This window comes from Vipera ursinii (assembly GCF_947247035.1).
Source record: "Vipera ursinii genome assembly, chromosome: 2".
NCBI lineage: Eukaryota > Metazoa > Chordata > Lepidosauria > Squamata > Viperidae > Vipera > Vipera ursinii.
This window is the reverse complement of record NC_139513.1, coordinates 277557835-277576355: the sequence shown is the minus strand read 5'-3', so window position 1 is coordinate 277576355 and position 18521 is coordinate 277557835. Positions and strand designations below refer to the sequence as shown.

General features: G+C 38.4%; 1 protein-coding gene across 4 annotated transcripts in view; it reads right to left on the bottom strand.

Annotated features, from left to right (window-relative positions):
- The window catches only part of NPR3 (natriuretic peptide receptor 3), a 76724-nt gene that overhangs the window by 12414 nt on the left and 45789 nt on the right, over positions 1 to 18521 (bottom strand). For all 4 annotated transcript variants that reach the window (XR_014491375.1, XR_014491376.1, XM_083354064.1 and 1 more), the window contains exons 4-5: positions 6215 to 6350; positions 2661 to 2755 (exon numbers count right to left, since the gene is read on the bottom strand). Coding sequence is in view for 2 of the 4 variants with exons in the window: in XM_083354064.1 (XP_083210190.1) it covers positions 2661 to 2755; positions 6215 to 6350 (231 nt within the window). In the remaining 2 variants the exon portion in view is untranslated. The remainder of the gene's footprint in view (positions 1 to 2660; positions 2756 to 6214; positions 6351 to 18521) is intronic.

Below are 18521 nucleotides of genomic sequence, written 5' to 3'. Positions count from 1 at the left end.
CCTCTAGAGAAGAGCCTTTTCCGCCATGGCCCCCACCCTCCAGAATACTTTGTCACCTGGGGTGAAATTTTCCGCCACCCTTCTGGACTTTATGAAGAGCCTTAAAGCCTGGCTCTGCTGGTTGGTGTAGGGCCCTGACGGAGAAGCCGTAGCCTGGAGTTGGTTGGTGCAGGGACAGAGAAGGCACCAACACCACTCTGCTGTAACCTCATGTTCTTTAACTTTGTATTTAATCTTTTGCAATTTTTAATCTGTTTTTAGATTTATAATGGCTTTTGTATCTCTATTTTTATGACATTGTAAGCTGCCCCAAACAGCGAGACGGGCAGAGTATAAATTAATTAATTAATCAGTCAATTAATTAATTCAGAGGCTCAGAGGATAAATTTTCAGTACCGTATATGGCATCAAACCTCAAAATATCGTAAATGCAGTCAAAAAGATTATATGAATAAGATAATAGCACAAATAGGCTCGTCCATGCCAAATCAAACCAATTCACTGAGCTGGCAGTTCAACAAAGTGACATTACAATGATTTCCCTAATTTTACCATCTTGAGTAGCAGATTATAATCACCTGAAAGTAATAACTTCCGCTCTGCTAATGGAGGCTATTTCCCCAATAGAAGCTCAACAGAATGGCATCTTTTCTAGATTCTTAAGACTTTTGAGTTTGGATGTAGTGATGCTGGTGTCACGAACCCAGAAATGCACTGACTTCCCCTTTCTGAGAATACTGGCTTCAGTATTGCAGTTCTGATTAAAGAAAATATTTCCCCATTATGTTGAAAACAGGAAATAGTTAACTGATTTGTTCTAATTTGCCAGGCTCTATAATTGCAGATTTTTTTTGTTTCAAAGCCTGCTTAGTAAACTAACAGGAAACAGGAATCTACATTTGACTTTAGGCAAACCTCAAATACTAAGGGTATGAAAGGAGAAACTGACTGTAATACTATTGAAAAGAATCGTGCAAGCATAACACTTCCTCTCAGATACCCTTCCACCTTCTGATATAATATTGGCAGGATAATAGTGCTTACCACCTTGTTAAACAAACTGCATGCAGTGCTGAACCAGTCTTACTATTCAGAAGCTTCTCCTAATGCTGACCTTAGTAAACTGATTCTAATCTTTCCCTTTGGAGAACAAAGAGAGGAACATGGTGTAATTTAAATTATAGCTTGATTGCTCATTACTTGCAAGAGGCTGCAAGGATAATTCAAAGCAGCGAGAAGTGAACAGATTGCCTTCCCTATTTCTCTTCATCTTCCCAAATTATTATTATTTGCTGTCAAATGGCAAAATATGGAACTGCATGAGAAATACATGCCATGCATGGGTTTTAGTTCAATTTTCTATCATGTATTATCAAAGTGGAGCATCTATTTTTACAAAATATAATATTTGTGTTATTTTGGATTTAGGATTTTGTATTCCTCCTTGGAGTCATTATCATTTCACAATGCCAATACTCAAACACTCCTTAGGGTCATATTTGTGATATCCAGATAGCTAATTATTATGGTTAGTTTGGTAGTCTAGGTTTTAAAATGTGTCTTGTGGTTATGCCAACCTATTCTTCTATCTAATCTTTTTAAGGTGCTAGTGAGTCACAGTATATGAACTCTTCATATCAGTAGCCCTTGACTCATGATTACAATTGGTACTGGAATTTCGGTTGTAAGTTGGAACAGTCATTAAGTCAAGGCATACACCCAATTTTATGACTGTTTTTATGGCAGTTGTAAAACAAAACACAGTTATAAGTCTAAATCCATTCTCCCAAATGGGCATTTATTTGCCAGAAACTCATGTGTTTGTGGGATGCTGGAACCAATTTAGTCTTATGGTTAGAGCACCAAGCTAGAAACCAGGAGACTGTGAGTTCAAATCCTGACGTAGCCATGAAAGCCAGCTGGATGACACTGGGCTAATCACTCTCTCTCAACCCAACCCACCTCCCAGCGTTGTTGTGGGGAAAATAGAAGGAGGAAGGAATATTGTGTATGCTCACTGCCTTGAATCATTTTTAAAAATAATAAAGGCAGGATACAAATTAATACATAAATAAATAAATATGAGCCAGTTGCCAAGTACCCCAAATGTGGTCAATGTGCACTTTAGCGTCCATTTTCTATTTTTTTGTCTATTTTGTGGTTCTACCAGTTCTTGCTTGCAGGCAAGTGGTTTTGTTTGAATTATGCTTAATTTAATTGTAATTTTGGTGTTCTGGATAAAAGTTACATTCACTCCCTTAATCTTTCTTTGTTTCATAATTACTGTCCTTAATTTTTTTCTAAATTCCTACCCAATTTCTATGAGCTGCCAAATATAAAACTGAAGCACTTTTAGGATATGATTAGAGAATTGGACTTGGTCCAGGAGAAGCATAGTTCAAATTCCTATTCAGTAGGAGAAATTATTGTTATACCTAAAATTTCTAGAACCTAAATGCCATTCAAAGTTTTAATGAAACAGGACAAGTATACATTTTAATCAAATTTGTAATTTAGAACAGCTTTCCTGAAATTAATGGACTCTAGAGGTGTTAGTCTTCAACTCCCAGGCCTGGACATCTTGGTACCAATGCTAGGTCATTCAACATACCCAGAGGGGAATAAACATGGTCAAAGCTGATTTAGAAACTTTTACTCACCTGCTGTGATCCAGTTTCAGGATCTGTCATGGCAACCACAGAAAAATCCCCAAATCTTTCTCCAGAGGCATCAATAGATACTGGCCCTGCAATGCCTGAAGAATAGATATATGTATATATATTAATTGAAAACATTGAATGTTTCCAAGTAAAAAATAACATAAAGAGGGCAGAATTTTTACAGACTGATATGGTAAGGAATCCTAGCAGTTTTCCAGGGGTCTGGCTGGCATTCCAAGAGACTGCAATTGTGTCTACATTCCTAGAATATGTAACATTTCCTTCTCAAGAGGATAAATTATTTCAGCTTATTAGTAGAAATGAAAGAAATCAAGTCTTATTCATTCCCAATAGAAACTGGCTTCCTTGCCTTTAAAACTCTTGCCCTGGGTTAAAAGAAGCAAGAAGTAAATGGCTTTGAATAGCTTACAGAGAGAGGTCATATTGGAAAGCAAATGTACTTGTTGAATGTTGGAATTCTTTGTCTTCCCAAACTTTTTTTTTTTAAAAAAAATTCTATTACAGCTCAACAAAATTACTTTGGAAATTAATTTACAATGAAAAACCTTGCTCTGAAAAATCTCATTTCTCAGAGGATGCTCACTGTTGCTTACTTGAAGTCAAAAGAATTTTAAGGATCCCTCTCTGTAGAACTAGAAAGCCAGTTTGGGATAATGCTTAATACACCAGGCTGGAAACCAGGGGCCCAGGAATTCTAGTCCCATCTTAAACACGAAACCAGCAGACACACTCAGCCCTAGGACGGAGGCAATGGGAAAACACTTCTGAAAAATCTTGCTAAGAAAATCCCAGGGACTAATCCAGCCAGTCACCAGGAATTAACACTGACTTGAAGGCACATAAAAAAAATCTATAGAAATAACATAGGGAATAGTTCTTTCCCTCTTTTTTCCTTGTAGAAACTCTGTCAAAAAATAGATAAAGAGATAGCAAATACCAGTATCAAGAAAACTTGACTAAATAGTTCCCTGTTTCTTCCATAACCCACAACCTTCTACACTAGTCACCGTACCACTAGTTGCCTCCTTAACTGATTCGTAAAGTAGTGTATATGCTAGTGAAGTGTCCTTCTATTGCAATTTTCACTGAAATCAATGGACCTGCTGTGTGCTATCATCTCTGTAATGTGAGGCACTGAATTAGTTGAACTTGTTTACAGAAAAAAACACATGCAAATTTTGAGCTTGACTTGTAACCTGATATTTTACAGATATAATCATACTAAAATGCCTCTTAATTCCTTGCTGGGGATTATGAGAACTGTAAAAAAAGGTAAAGGTAAAGGTTTCCCCGCACATGCGTGCTAGTCGTTTCCGACTCTAGGGGCCGGTGCTCATCTCCGTTTCAAACCCGAAGAGCCAGCGCTTGTCCGAGGACGTCTCCGTGGTCATGTGGCTGGCATGACTAGACGCCAAAGGCACACGGAACGCTGTTACCTTCCCACCGTAGTGGTCCCTATTTTTCTACTTGCATTTTTACGTGCTTTCGAACTGCTAGGTTGGCAGAAGCTGGGACGAGTAACAGGCGCTCACTCTGCTACACGGCACTTGGGATTCGACCCGCCAAACTGCCGACCTTCCGATCGACAAGCTCAGCGTCCTAATCCACTGAGCCACCGCGTCCCTTATGAGAACTGTAGTTCCAAGCATATCCAGAAGGTGCCAGAATGAGGAGTATTGAATTAAAGATTTAGAAGGGATATTTTTTTCCCTTCCAGATAAAGTCAGACAGATTAATCTACTCTATGCCAAACTTCTATGTACTTAGTTGTATATACATTTTGCTCTTCTTTGCGTGTAAAAAAAGAAAATTCCTTTTCATGGACCATTTCTCCCGAAATACATACTTCTTTGCATAACTTGGGATCCAAAAAGCCCATTAACCAATTCTGAGAGGAGCACAGTCTACATAATTGCTCATCCAGGAAATGTGGAATAGGAAGTTCATTTCAAAATGCATACCAGATGAAATGATATTTCACCGCAATTCTACTGTCAATCTAATATTTCCCTTCTACTAAAGCATTTCCTTTAATGCTCTCTTCCTAAAGAAAAAGTAACTGCAGCTGAGAAAATGGCTGATGATGTTTTTCAAAGCCATTCCAGTTTCTGAACTCATTGTTGGGTTCTTATCTAAAGGAAACATTTCCGTTTCTTTAAGTACTTCCACTGAAAAGCTTGGTAATTTTGCCCAGTACATAATGAAGGGTGAATTTGACAAGGGCTGCTGGTCTTACCAGGAATGTCCTGCTTATTTTATAAAGTTTATCTCTATGTGGATGTCCACATTAAGTTTTGCGTACATTTATACATTATAAGGCTTGCAGGACTTAGCGTGGTTGTTTCAATAATCAGGCACAAAGACTAGAAAAGAAAAAAAAATGAAACCCTTACTTTCCAAATGAACAATGAAAATTTCAAAACCTAATACAAAAACCCGTAACACTACAACTAAACAGATAAGTAGGCAATGGACATCTGAACATTTTAGCTTTTAAGATTAAAAAACTAAATTAAAAAAGGAAGCAATGTAATGAGGCGAGCTAATAAACAAACATGAAAACAGTTGAAAAACCTGAAAAACAGGGGAGTCAAGAGCTGCTAAATAACTGCAAAAAGGACATATTGCTGCTTGCTACTGATATTTTATATTGGTGCTATTAACATGGATACAATAGGGAGCTAAGCAATCCATATTTAAAAGCTGCACTGTCTATGCAATTCTCTACATATTGTGATTAAATTCAATATTCTCCACTCTATTTTTTGCAGACTATACAATCAAATGCAAGAGACAGCGTTTCAGGCAGAACAATGGGGACAAAAGATAGAAGGTTGAGGGGTGAAGATTATTTAAACCAGTGCTTTTCAAACCTGGCAACTTGACGCTGTGTGGACTTCAACACCCAGAATTCACCAGCCAGCACGAAGTCCACACATCGTCAAGTTGCCAAGTTTGGAAAACATTGATTTAAACTAAGCATTCAGAGATCCTTATGCTTTATTCTTTAAAGGGCTCCATTTTAACTCTCTTGGGGTTTTGGTTGTTTCCAGGCCCAATTCAAAGGATTGGTTTCAATCTGTGTAACCCTACAGAGTGTTTTCTTCTCACAGAAACTTCCTTCCATAGAAACCGATTGTTGTCTTAAGGTTATCTAGAATTTTTCCTCTGATAACCACTTCAGTCTGACCTCTTTTGTTCTCTCTTCAAGCCCTGTGACTTTGTTGGTACTTGAAGCTCCTGAACTGATTGTTTAAACTCCTATGCTAGTCCTGTACTTTATGCTGCGAGCACAAGATTTTGCATGACACATCTGTTTTAAAAATGGCTAACAATATCAATCAATCAATCACAAAATCTTTCATAATATTAGCAGAGACAATTGGTTTTTTTCATTTCAATTATCTAGAAGTGCTGATCAGCAAAATCCAGGAATCATAATCTCTACTATGAAGAAACAAGGATAAAAAGTGGCAGCTTTTAATAAAAGAAAACTGTTTATAAAAAAGTGTGGCTTATGTGACTGGATGTACCTTCGTATGTCCTGTTCCATGTCTGATGAACAATCTTATCTCCATCTTTCTTTGTGAAGCCATTCTTCAGAACTTCCCGTAAAGCCAGAACATAGAGAACTATGGCATCATGGAAACCTTCAACAAACATGTTCACCTAAAAGCAGAACAACGTTTCATTGGTGATTTGGCTCATAAGTTCAGCAAAATTATAATTTTATGCATCTTCATAGACATCCCTAGAGGGAGCAAGTGGGGTGAATAAATATGCATGTTATGAGATCAGCATGAAAATGACATGACCTGTGTACTTGTATAAATATCCCAAAATTTGCATTTAAATTTATTGGCTGCCCAACTCTGGTGGATGCTGGTTGGTACACACAGGTAAAAAAAACCTAAAAATATTAAAATCAACAGGCATCCTGGACTAAAATGCTCTTATAACAAAACCCACAAAACAAAATAAGACCTATTAAAAAATAACAAACATTAACCCCAGACACAGATCCAAAGACAAGTTTTCTAAGTTTTCTGGAACATTTTCAGAGGCTGGGCCCCACAAAAAGGGGACACACACACACTTCCTAGGCCCCACAAGATGGCAGCATTTAATGGAGGACACCTTGAGCCCACCAATTCTGCTGGAATACATGGGACAGGCAGACATGATTTTGGACAAGCAGTCTCTCAGGTAGCCTGTATGGCATTATAAAGAACATACCAGCATTTTGTTTATCACCATGGCTTGTCAGAGAAGCTGCGTTACAATCCATTAATATCATGAGTTCGTTTGCATACAAAGTGTGCTTTTAATTACAATATTCCTACATTTCCTATAATACAGTATTAATCTGTATTTTAATTTGCATGTAAAGATTGAGGAACATAGGCTTCAAATGAGATCTTCAAGCGGTTATTTCAGTATAATTTTCTCTCACAGCAAAATTAAGTGCTAACTTTTGTGGAGATACTTGAAAAATGTGTATTGAAGAAGAAATCTCAGTCTCTGGTTATATTTTGGTAGGATAGAGCAGGTTTACTATATGTCTCTGGAATTCTGCAAGATATGTATGAATTTAGAATGATATAGTGACTCCTTGTGATATGCTAGGGATGGAGAATTTCAATTTCAGTCTGTATTCAGCAGCAGATGCCATCTGACAAACAGAACCCATGAAAAACAAGGTATTGTTCTGTTATAATCGCCTTCAGCAATGAACCAACATAGCTGCTCAGCTTATACTGAAGGTGAGTGTGCATTTCTGTCAGCAAAGTCACACAGAGTTTAATATGGCAGAAGCTATGATCTGACCTAGAACAGATAGGACAATTTGAGATGTGGTTTTTTTTGAGGTAATAATTACTCAATGTACTGTATACACATAATCTACCAACTCACCGTATCCCTTTTCCTGTTGAGGATCTGAGAAAGTGCTAACAGAAGACAGGTTTATCAGAATGCTCTTAGGCTTTTGGAAGAGGAGAAAGGAGTATTTTTGTCTCCTGATTTTGGTGGCCTCTCCTAGTTCTCAACCCTCCTACAGATGCTAGAAACCCGTTCAGCAGACACCATCTTGGCAGGACTTTGAACAGCAGAACAATTCCATTCTGTAGCTTATTTTCTAAAGACTGCTCCGTGTGTGTGTGTGTGTGTGTGTGTGTGTGTGTGTGTGTGTGTCTCCGGGTTTTGTGGCTCTTTCAGTCAATGGCATGAGCCAAATGAAATGTCCCTTTCCAATACAAGTCCAAAGAGCATATAAATAGCCTTGTGTTTTTGAGAAATACAGGCAATGCTGTGCTACAAGGAGTCCAGCTGTGTAGCTGCTCCCCCTGGGTTGCAAAGCTTGTTCTGTTTGCTGGCCATCTGTAGATTCAGAGAGAATGGGAGCAGCCAGTTTAAATTAACAGGCCTGTCTTTTATGGCAAACTGGAGGGGACCCCTTTCACTTGCCCTTTTTTTAAATAGAATTCTTTCCTGTCCCTCTTTTCAATTGTATGTCCATTTTGGAGCAACCCCAAGAGAAAGTTGCATTTTTTAAAAAAAAGAAAGCTAATTGCCGTATTCTTTGGGCAATTAAAAACAGAAAGGCTAATGAAACTAACTTCCCTGAGCAACAGAAATAAATGCATATATCTGAATAGGAGAAAAAGAAAGCTGAATTGCCAAGGTGAACAAAAGAACACATTAATTTCACCCACATTTACTTCAGAAACTAGTCTCCTGAGTTTGTTATAATATGAATGCAGCAAAGTTGCACAAATGATTAACAAGTGATTTATAAATTAAGTCAGAAGATTTTTGTAAGTAGTGGAAATGTCCAAAGTTCTACTAAACCAATGCAATACCAGTTCATGATTTTAAAACACTAGCAATAGACTTTGAGCTCATCTGCAAAGTATGCTTACTGTAATGATTTTTTTTCCAGCCACTTCCTCTCTTTTAATTTCTGAAATAGGCTGGCCTATCACTGACTTGCAGAGTACAAAATCCTGAAATTGACTAACCCCTCCCTGATGTAATTGAAAGATTTCGTAGTTGCATGTAGCGCTTCATAGGGAAGCCCTCACGTCTTACTTCTTTTTACAGCAAGTTCTTTTTGAGAAGATCATTCCAACCTGGCTCTCTATGGTCTCAACACATAGTTCTCCAACAACACTTACCCAGTTGTTAACTTTTGACTGCACGTACATGATTTGCTTCATACAAGTATTTAAAAGAACAGTGTAAAGGACTTGGTTGTGGTGCCTCTGAAGCTCACCTGATGGGGAATAGCCATGGTTCATCCCTTTATAGAATATAATTTAGAACCAGGAATGTGGTGGCTCACATGGTTAGGATGCTGGGTTGACAACCAGCAAGCCTGCATTCGAGATCCAAGTGCTGCCGCGTGACAGAGCAAGTTCCAGTCATTCGCTCCAGCTCCTGCCAACCCAGCAGTTTGAAAGCAGGCAACCTTGAGTAGGGAGATGGGTACCACTTTGGTGAAAAGCGCCCCCAACCCCTGGGCAATAGTGATGTCACTAGCTAATCCTTCAACCCAGTAGCACCTTGGTGTATCCAACACAAGACCAAGAGGGTGACCTAGAACAGATATTATTATTATAAAACTTTTATTCATTAAACATAAACCTCAGTCAACTGAACACTCAAATTGACTGGCACTACTGGTTGACACGGGTTGCTGCCAGCATCCTAGGTATCAACCAGGTATCTCCTTAAAATGTAAGATGTTCTGAGTAACGCAGTTTTTTTGTAGCTTTGCTGGAGTTATTGTAGGAAGCTGAAATTTCTTGAAGTATTTTGCAAAGTTTTTGGACATAGTTTCCAGTGCCCCGATGACAATGCGTATCACTGTTACACGTTTCATACATAATCGCGCAGATAATAATAATAAAGTTGGAAGGGAACTTGGAGGTCATCTAGTCCAACCCCCTGCTCAAGCAGGAAACCCTATACCATTTCAGACTAATGGCTGTCAATCTCTTCTTAAAAACTTCCATTGTTGGAGCATTCACCGCTTCTGGAGGCAGGTTGTTCCACTGATTAATTGTTCTGACTGTCAGAAAATTTCTCCTTAGTTCTAGGTTGCTTCTCTCTTTGGTTAGTTTCCATCCGTTGCTTCTTGTCCTGCCTTCAGGCGCTTTGGAGAATAAGTTGACCCCCCCCTCTTTTTTGTGGCAGCCCCTGAGATATTGGAACACTGCTATCATGTCACCCTTAATCCTTCTTTTCATTAAACTAGACATACCTAATTCTAGCAACCATTCTTTAGAGTATAGGAGTAATAGGAGTATGATGTACACCAAAAGTATAATAATGCATTTATGTGCAATAAATGACAATTTTTAGGGCTTTTCCATATTGCCACCTTTTCTACTTCCCAAACCTTCAGAAACAGTTGCGAGGTGATTGGTAATGACCTTAAATTCTGCTCAGAAGAAATCGCCATTACAAAATTCTGTACAAAAGGGAAAGCAGAAAACTAACATTTATTCATTTCATTTGGAGCCTGCCTGATTTCAACCATGTCTGGGTAGCTGACATATTAAAAATCCTGAACAAGAAAAAGACGCTGAACATCTGGAATAACACAATGCCCCCAAAACCTGACAGGGACACAGCAACCACTCTACCCCCACAGGCCTGAAGCAAGAATTTACAGAATACTCTCCATGGTAATAGCCATATTGATTCTACAGTGCTGTTCCAGAGTAAAGCAGCTGTGAGAGACACTTCCTAGGTCTCAATAGATGACACTGATTTAATTGAAGAGGCCTGGAATGCACCCACCCTGATGAATATACTGGGATGGGCAGAGATCCTTAGGGACAGGCAGACCTCAAATAACCATGTTCTGTGCCATGAAATACATTTGTATTGAAGAAAAGATGGAAACTCACAATATTGGTTTGAGTTTAATGCTTCTCTTTTCTTTTCTGGGCTACTAACAGGGAATGCAAAGCAAAAAAAGCAAGCAGAAGTGTCCACAAGGTAAAGTCAAACCAGTTGAGATGGCCACGACAGTGAGATCTAAGCTTCTATTTCAGGGTGGGAGAGTGTCCTTGCAGTCAAGGAAACATTCCCCTGATGGGACCTAAAGCTCAAACAACAGAAAGAAGGTGCAGCAGGTTCTTTCCGTGTATGAGAGACTAAAATAAATAAATAAATAAACTGCTAATTTTGAAAAAGTAGCATTGCAGAGGTTTCAGCTTTGCAGTTAAGCAAAATATATATATATATATAAAAAAGAAATCACTTGAATGCTCATAACATTGTTGATTTCGGGGACCTAATGAAGTCTATTTGGCACACATTCTTCATGCGGAAAGACTTTACAGTTAATCTTTAAGGACTAGATTAATTTTTAAAAAGGCAAATTCTATTAAGTGGAGAGAAGCTGCGAAGGAAGGAAGGAAGGAAGGAAGGAAGGAAGGAAGGAAGGAAGGAAGGAAGGAAGGAAGGAAGGAAGGAAGGAAGGAAATGGAGTAATGAACAGGGAATTTATCCTCTTCCTCAGTTGCAAATCTTTATACTTAATAGGAAACTGTCTATTTACTAGGAAAATACTCACTGCACACCAATCTCTTAATGAAGATAATTTTTAAAAATTCAAATTAATATAACCCACTTAATTCCCCAAGAAAAATGTGGAAATGATTTGGAAATATAATTATTGTCAAATCAGATGGCGAAGCAGGCATAAACAAAGCAATAATGACTAGCATTATCTAAGCAATTTCATCCACCCCATAGGAGATAGCATAACCCACCGAGGACTTTCAAAGTTGGATAGAGCAACTTGAATTCATTTTTTCCCCCCAAAAGAATAGCAAGCTTTTCATCACTGACAAACAATATTTTTGGCTGAAGTCCTCTGGAGCAAGGAAGAAGAGACTGCCAAATAGAAAAATCAAATTCAGAAGAGGGATTTCTTCAGGAATGCAGCATAAAAAGAAATTAAATTGTCTGGTTAGTTATTTGCCTGATGTAGATTACTTTTAAAAAGCACAATCAATCAATTGTTGTGTCTACTTTCAGTTTTAAATAACTGTGCTTATCTACTTCAATAGAAAAAAAGTGGTAAGGCAGATGCCTTAACTCTATTATAAAAGATGGAAATTCAGCAAATGTTATTTGCATAAGAGTTATGCCCACCGCGATTCTTTCTTCTATACAACTATTAAGGGTTCTCTGGCTGCGATTCTAGGATATGTGTCCCTGTTGTACACTAAAACCTTTAACATTTTGCTAAAAACACAGGTCAATTTCAACTTTACTTCTGCATTTCAGTAACTCAAGATGTGCTCTTTTTTCATTGTCAGATTAAAAAAAATAAATGAGTGAATCTTTGAGCTATGCTAAATCTGAACAAGGATCATGGAAAGCAACAAGGATGGAAAGAAAACATCTGCCAAGACATCCAGAATTCCTTTAGCAACGATTGGTGTTTGATCAAATATTCTCAATAGTCAAGAATTTGAAGCATTCATTTGTTGCAAAAGTAAAAAAAATATCAGAGAATTGTGCTGATTATGAAAGAGATCCTGTCCTGTTCCCTAGAACAAACACAATCAAGTGATCTCTGGACTCTGAGACACTTATGACCTGTGCTGGTATTGATCGTCTTCCAAAGTCTAGTAACTAATCCAAGCTAGACATCAAATAAATGCTATAATTTATACTTTATGTATATGCTTTAATTTTTTTTCTTTAACCCAAAATCCATTTGAGAAAGAGAATGTGAGGAAAATCTGCTTAAACCTAAAACACGCAGGCCCTATTATTGTTCCTCTAGAAGTAAAACAAATAACTTGCGGACCATTTCATATTAAAAACAGAACTACAGTGAAAGGTTTAATGAGATTCCTTCATTCTCTTTCTTTCCTTTCTTTCTCTCTCTCTCTCTTTCTTTCTCCCTCCTTCCTTCCTTCCTGAAAGAATGCTCAATCATATTCGTATGCAAATACATCTATTATTATAATGTGATAGCAGTGTTCCAATATCTAAGGGGCCGCCAGAAAGAAGAGGGTGTCAATCTATTCTCCAAAGGACCTGAAGGCAGGATAAGAAGCAATGGATGGAAACTAATCAAGGAGAGAAGCAACTTAGAACGAAGGAGAAATTTCCTGACAGTTAGAACAATTGATTAATCAGTGGAACGACTTGCCTCCAGAGGTTGTGGGTGTCCAACACTGGAGGTTTTAAAGAAGAAATTGGGCAACTATTTGTCTGAAATGGTATAGGGCAGGCATGTCAAACTGCTGGCCCGTGGGCCGGATGCATCTTACTGAAACTGCACCCACCCCATTGCTGGCAATGGGGAAAATGTCACGATACATCGCGCGACATCATGTGACAGCATGAATGACATGCCTGGTATAGGGTCTCCTGATTGAGCAGGGGGTTGGACTAGAAGACCTCCAAAGTCTTCCAACTCTATTATTCTGTTATTATAACAGGAAAACAGTCTATGAAACTTCAAAAAGATTTACAGTTGTCCAGTACTCTTGACCTCTCTGTCACATTTACATTTACAATTTATTTCTTCTTTTTCAATAGGGTGCCGTTATTGTTGGTTCTTTCTTTTGTATCAAACCTACAAAAAACATTGAAAGCATATGCTAGGTAGCACTAGCATTCCTCTTGCACAAATGTGCATACAGCCAATTATCATCAGCTAAGGTGATCCAGAATCATCTCCAAGTGTAGAGTGGCAGGATCCCAACAGAATGTGCCACCTATAAATAACCAATTCAGATAGAAGACTTTTGAAAATGACAGAATTGAGTGGCCTTAGAAATATACATTATAATAAATAGTCTGCTACTATTCCTCCCAATTTAATTCCTATATAGTAACCAAACAGGTGCAAGTAGATCATAAGAGGTAAAGTTATGTGGAATTCTGTTGGTGCTGTTGTGTAATTGTAACAGTTTGGTATTGTTGTTGTGTTGTTGTTAGCTGCGAAGTCGTGTCCGACCCATCGCGACCCTATGGACAACATTCCTCCAGGCCTTCCTGTCCTCTACCATCTTCTGGAGTCCATTTAAGCTCACTCCTACTGCTTCAGTGACTCCATCCAGCCACCTCATTCTCTGTCGTCCCCTTCTTCTATTGCCCTTGATCTTTCCCAGCATTAGGCTCTTCTCCAGTGAGTCCTTCCTTCTCATTAGGTGGCCAAAGTACTTGAGTTTTAGCTTCAGGATCTGGCCTTCTAAAGAGCAGTCAGAATTGATATCCTGTAGGACTGACCGGTTTGATCGCCTTGCAGTCCAAGGGACTCGCAGGAGTCTTCTCCAGCACCACAGTTCAAAGGCCTCAATTCTTTGGCGCTCAGCCTTTCTTATGGTCCAACTTTCACTGCCATACATTGCAACTGGGAAGACCATAGCCTTGACTATACGCACTTTTGTTGACAGGGTGATGTCTCTGCTTTTTAGTGTTTGGTATTACAGAGGGCTAAAGGATCACACAGCTGCAGTTCCTTTTAATAAGATCCTTATTCTGTTATGTTACCCCGTGCAACAAGAGATTGCTTTTAGCTAGGCAGTAAAACCTTTAGAGATTGCTTTTAGCTAGGCAGTAAAACCTTTATAACCTGGAGAGAACACCTGCAAATTGTAGAAGATAATTCACAGATTGATAAAGGTTCTAGAGACAGCTTAGTAAACAGCAGCAAGATTTTCCATTACATGCAAAGAAATTTACTTTCCTACAACTTTATGAGAAAGTTATTGAGAGGAAACTGAGCAAGCCTCCACTGTGAGATATTTCAGAGTTAGATTAAATTCTGTGTAAGTAACCATTTAGCTGATGAAATTCCAATAATCCTCCTCCTTCCTAGCTCAATAAATCTTGTTAATGAGGCTCTATGAGTGGGAAGAATTACTTTCAGTTGAAGTAGCTGCCAAAGTCTAACATGAAATGTATGCCATTTCAAATTAAGTTGTCTGTGCTTATCATTGCTGGCTGTTGCTGTGTGTCTACCAAAGAGGGAATTAACAGTGGGGACTTAACAATAAGGGATACCGAGTTGGGGGATAATCTATAATAATATTTGCTGATTATAAATTAGTTCGGGAATGTTCTTACATCCATGACAAGGCATGTGTCTTTCATGCCTCTAGCAGGTTGAAACTCAGCTGCTGCCCCAGATGTGCAGTTTAAACACTGGGAGAGAGAGAGAAAAAGCCTTTAGGAAGCTGCATGATGGAGTAAAACAGTTTAGACCCATTTTTAAAGCATGGTTTAATCTCTCCAAACAGCAGGAACACCATAGCCTTGAGTGAAGGGAAAATCCTGCAAATCTCTAAATGAGATCTTCGTCTCCGGAAACCTTTGAAGTGTGGCTTGGGTCAAGTGTCTGGCTTTGCTACCCCCGTTCCCAAAACTACATATAGAAAACCAGTATCAAAGAAAGCAAGTCCAAACAAAACCTTCTAGACATATCTAGTTTCACTGGGATGTTTTTTTTTTAAGCGGAGGATCACTCAGAACAGAAAATCTGCATTTTGAAATAGTTTAATCCAAGCACAAGTGCAGTTGCCATTTCATGACAGAAGAGTTATGTATTCAGACACACTGAAGAAAATAGCATTTGTAATGCAACTGCAACATTTTTGTTGTAACTCAAGATGATCTGGCATTATCCATGCATGCCAATGAGTCTTATCTCACCTAAAGATCCAGAGGCACTTCCTCCAGCAGTTTATTTTCAAGACTTCCAGTGAGTGAGCTCAGGTCACCCTCAGAAATTCCAGCTATAGCAGGGGTCTTCAAACTTGGCCCTTTTTATGACCTGTGGACTTCAACTCCCAGAATCCCTCAGCCAGCATGTCTGGCTGAGGAATACTGGGAGTTGGTGTCCACAAGTCATAAAAGGGCCAAGTTTGAAGAGCCCTGGTCTATAGCAGTATTTATTACTCCTAGCTGGAGAATTCTGGGAGTTGAAGTCCACATATCTTAAGTTGAGTAAACACTGATCTTCAGGAACGAGAAGGAAGTTTGCAAACCTAGGGCCTGGACCAAGATTTGTATGTACTGGCATGGGTAGATAAATGGCTTTTCAAGACCTTGGAGATGTGATACTAACCTAAAATGACAAGTTACTGAATTAGATGAACCACAGGTAGTTCTTGACTTACATAGGACAGACCTCCCTAGGGATACTTATAAAAAAAGTTGCCACAGACCTCCTAGTGCAGGGGTGTCAAAGTGCCGGCCTGTGGGCCGGTTTCATCATACCAAAGCCGCACCCACCCCATTGCCAGCAATGTGAAGAGTCATGATATGTCGCGACATGTCATGTCACGTGGCTTGGTGAGTTTGACACCCGTGTCCTAGTGGGTACTTACAACCTGGATTGGAAGTTCTCGTGGCTGACCCTGCCCCCATGTCACATGACTGCACTTTGGGTGCTTGGCAACTAGGCAATATGTATGGCTATTTGCAGTATCTCAAAGACCATGGGTGTTAAAGTCGATTGCATCATGTGACATATTGCAACATTTTTTGCCTTTGTGGAGCTGGAATGGGCATAGCCTGTGCATGACGCATCTGGCCCGTGGGCCACCAGTTTGACATCCCTGCCCTATGGCCACATTTTATGGCAGTTTTGTTGAAAACAGCATTTACCTCTGTTTTTTTTGGCAAAACTGGTCTATAGCAAACCACTGGTTCACTTAAAGACCACTGCAAAAAAAGGTTGTTAAAATCAGCTTGATCACGTGGGTGACCTGGTTTATAATTGTCACAAGTTATAACCTTGATGGGCAGGCACCATCAAGATTGTAATTCAAGAAATACTTGCATTTTTTCTTCATATTTATTATTATTTATTTATTTTATTGGATTTCTATACCACCCTTCTCCCTAGGGACTCAGGGCGGTTCACAGGGCATATATAAATAGGTATACAAAAATTAAAAGAAAATTAAACCATGCCCAATTAAAATACAGCAAAAGTAAGATAATAAAACCAATTAAAAAATCCATATTCCCCTTCAGGCCAGACCAGCTAACTCGAACAAGTGGGTCTTCATATGATAATTCTGCCACCCAGAGTTGCATGCTGTGTCAGTAATCATACGAATAAAACAAAATAAAAATAAAACCCACATTTAACATTGAAAACAACAGAGTGGGAGGGTGATATTTAGTAAATTTTTAAGAAAACAAAAGAAAATATACTTTTAAGAATAATATTTGATTATTCCTGTTCTGATTCTTACACTGCTGATTATGATGAAAAACTGATAGAATCAATCTGATTTCAATAAATGTATGAATATAATTGCATTATTAATTTTTTTATTTTATTTATTTATATTTTATGTTTCTACACCACCCATCTCCCTCAATGATTTTTGTCATTTGCATTCTCCATACTTTATAGAAAATCCAAAACAACTATTGAATTTTAGCAAACTACATCAGTGAAATACTCATTATCCGTTTAAATACAGCATATTTATATTATGGATCCCCAAAGTGCAAAAATCTGGCCACAGAATGTACAAATACTCCAGTATTAATTTTAAAGGCACGTGAAATATGCATTCAATGGGAAAATAATCAAGATAGAGTTGCAAACATCCAAAACTTCATGTACATCAACTGTAAAAGTAGTTATCTCTTGGTGGGTTTTTAATTCCTCCAAACATTTAATTTAATTTAATTTAATTTAATTTAATTTAATAATATTTCTATACCGCCCTTCTCCCTGAGGACTCAGGGCGGTTCACAGGGCAAGAATAAAATACAATACAATAAAATACATAAATAAAATTTATGATCTCTAACATATTTAAAGGACAAGTAAAACTAAGGGCAGTTAAAGTTGAAAATGTTTATTATGTAAATTTTGTTCAGCCACTTATAGAGATAGCTAGATATCAAAAGAAGTTCCAAAACTATTCAAACAATTGGCTCTTGTATCGTCTTCCCAAGGAGTATGGATTTACAGTCTTGTCTGAGTGATTGCTTTGGAAAGTCTAAAACTGACTGATTTATCTCAGTGGATGCTTTTAAGGAACTACTTTGCATTCTTTTCAAAGAGTTTGGAAATAAGAAGAAATGATAGAATTATATAAAAAAACATGCATTTTAATATTGTAGTCAGCTGTTAGGAACAATTTGATGTACAGGTTGTCCTTGACTTACAACCATTCATTTAGACGCAGTTTAAAGTTACAAGGGTACAGAAAAAAAGTGTCTTATGACCATTTTTCACGCTTATGACCGTTGTAGCATCCCATGGTCACATGATTAAAATTTGGATGTTTGGCATCTGGCATGTATTTGCGAGGGTTGCAGTGTTCTGAGGTCATTTGATCACCTTTTGTGATCTTCTGACAAGCAAAATCAATGGGGAAGCCAGATATCTGTGTTACTAACTGCAGTAATTCACTTAACAGCTGTAGCAAGAAACATCATAAAATGGGGCAAAACTCATTTAACAACTGTTTTGCTTAGCAACAGAAATTTTGGGCTCAACTGTGGTTGTGAGTCAAGGACTACCTATAAACAGATGGGAGGTAAAGGTTTTAACTTCAACAATGCGGGCTGAAATTCGCTGTGCACAAACACCCAATGTCATGCAACCACACACTTGACTTCAACAGTTGTTTGCAAATGTCCAGGATAGGCATCTATTTCCTCCCCCATTGCTCTGTACAGGGAAGAGGAAGACGGGAGGACAGATGATCAAGGGGCTGCAGGACAAAACACCCAAAGTGTTGCTTGGTACTGTGAAGAATGCTTACAGGAATTGGTATGTCTATTCTAATGGGCGGCATGATACCACTGTTCCAATATTTGAGGAGC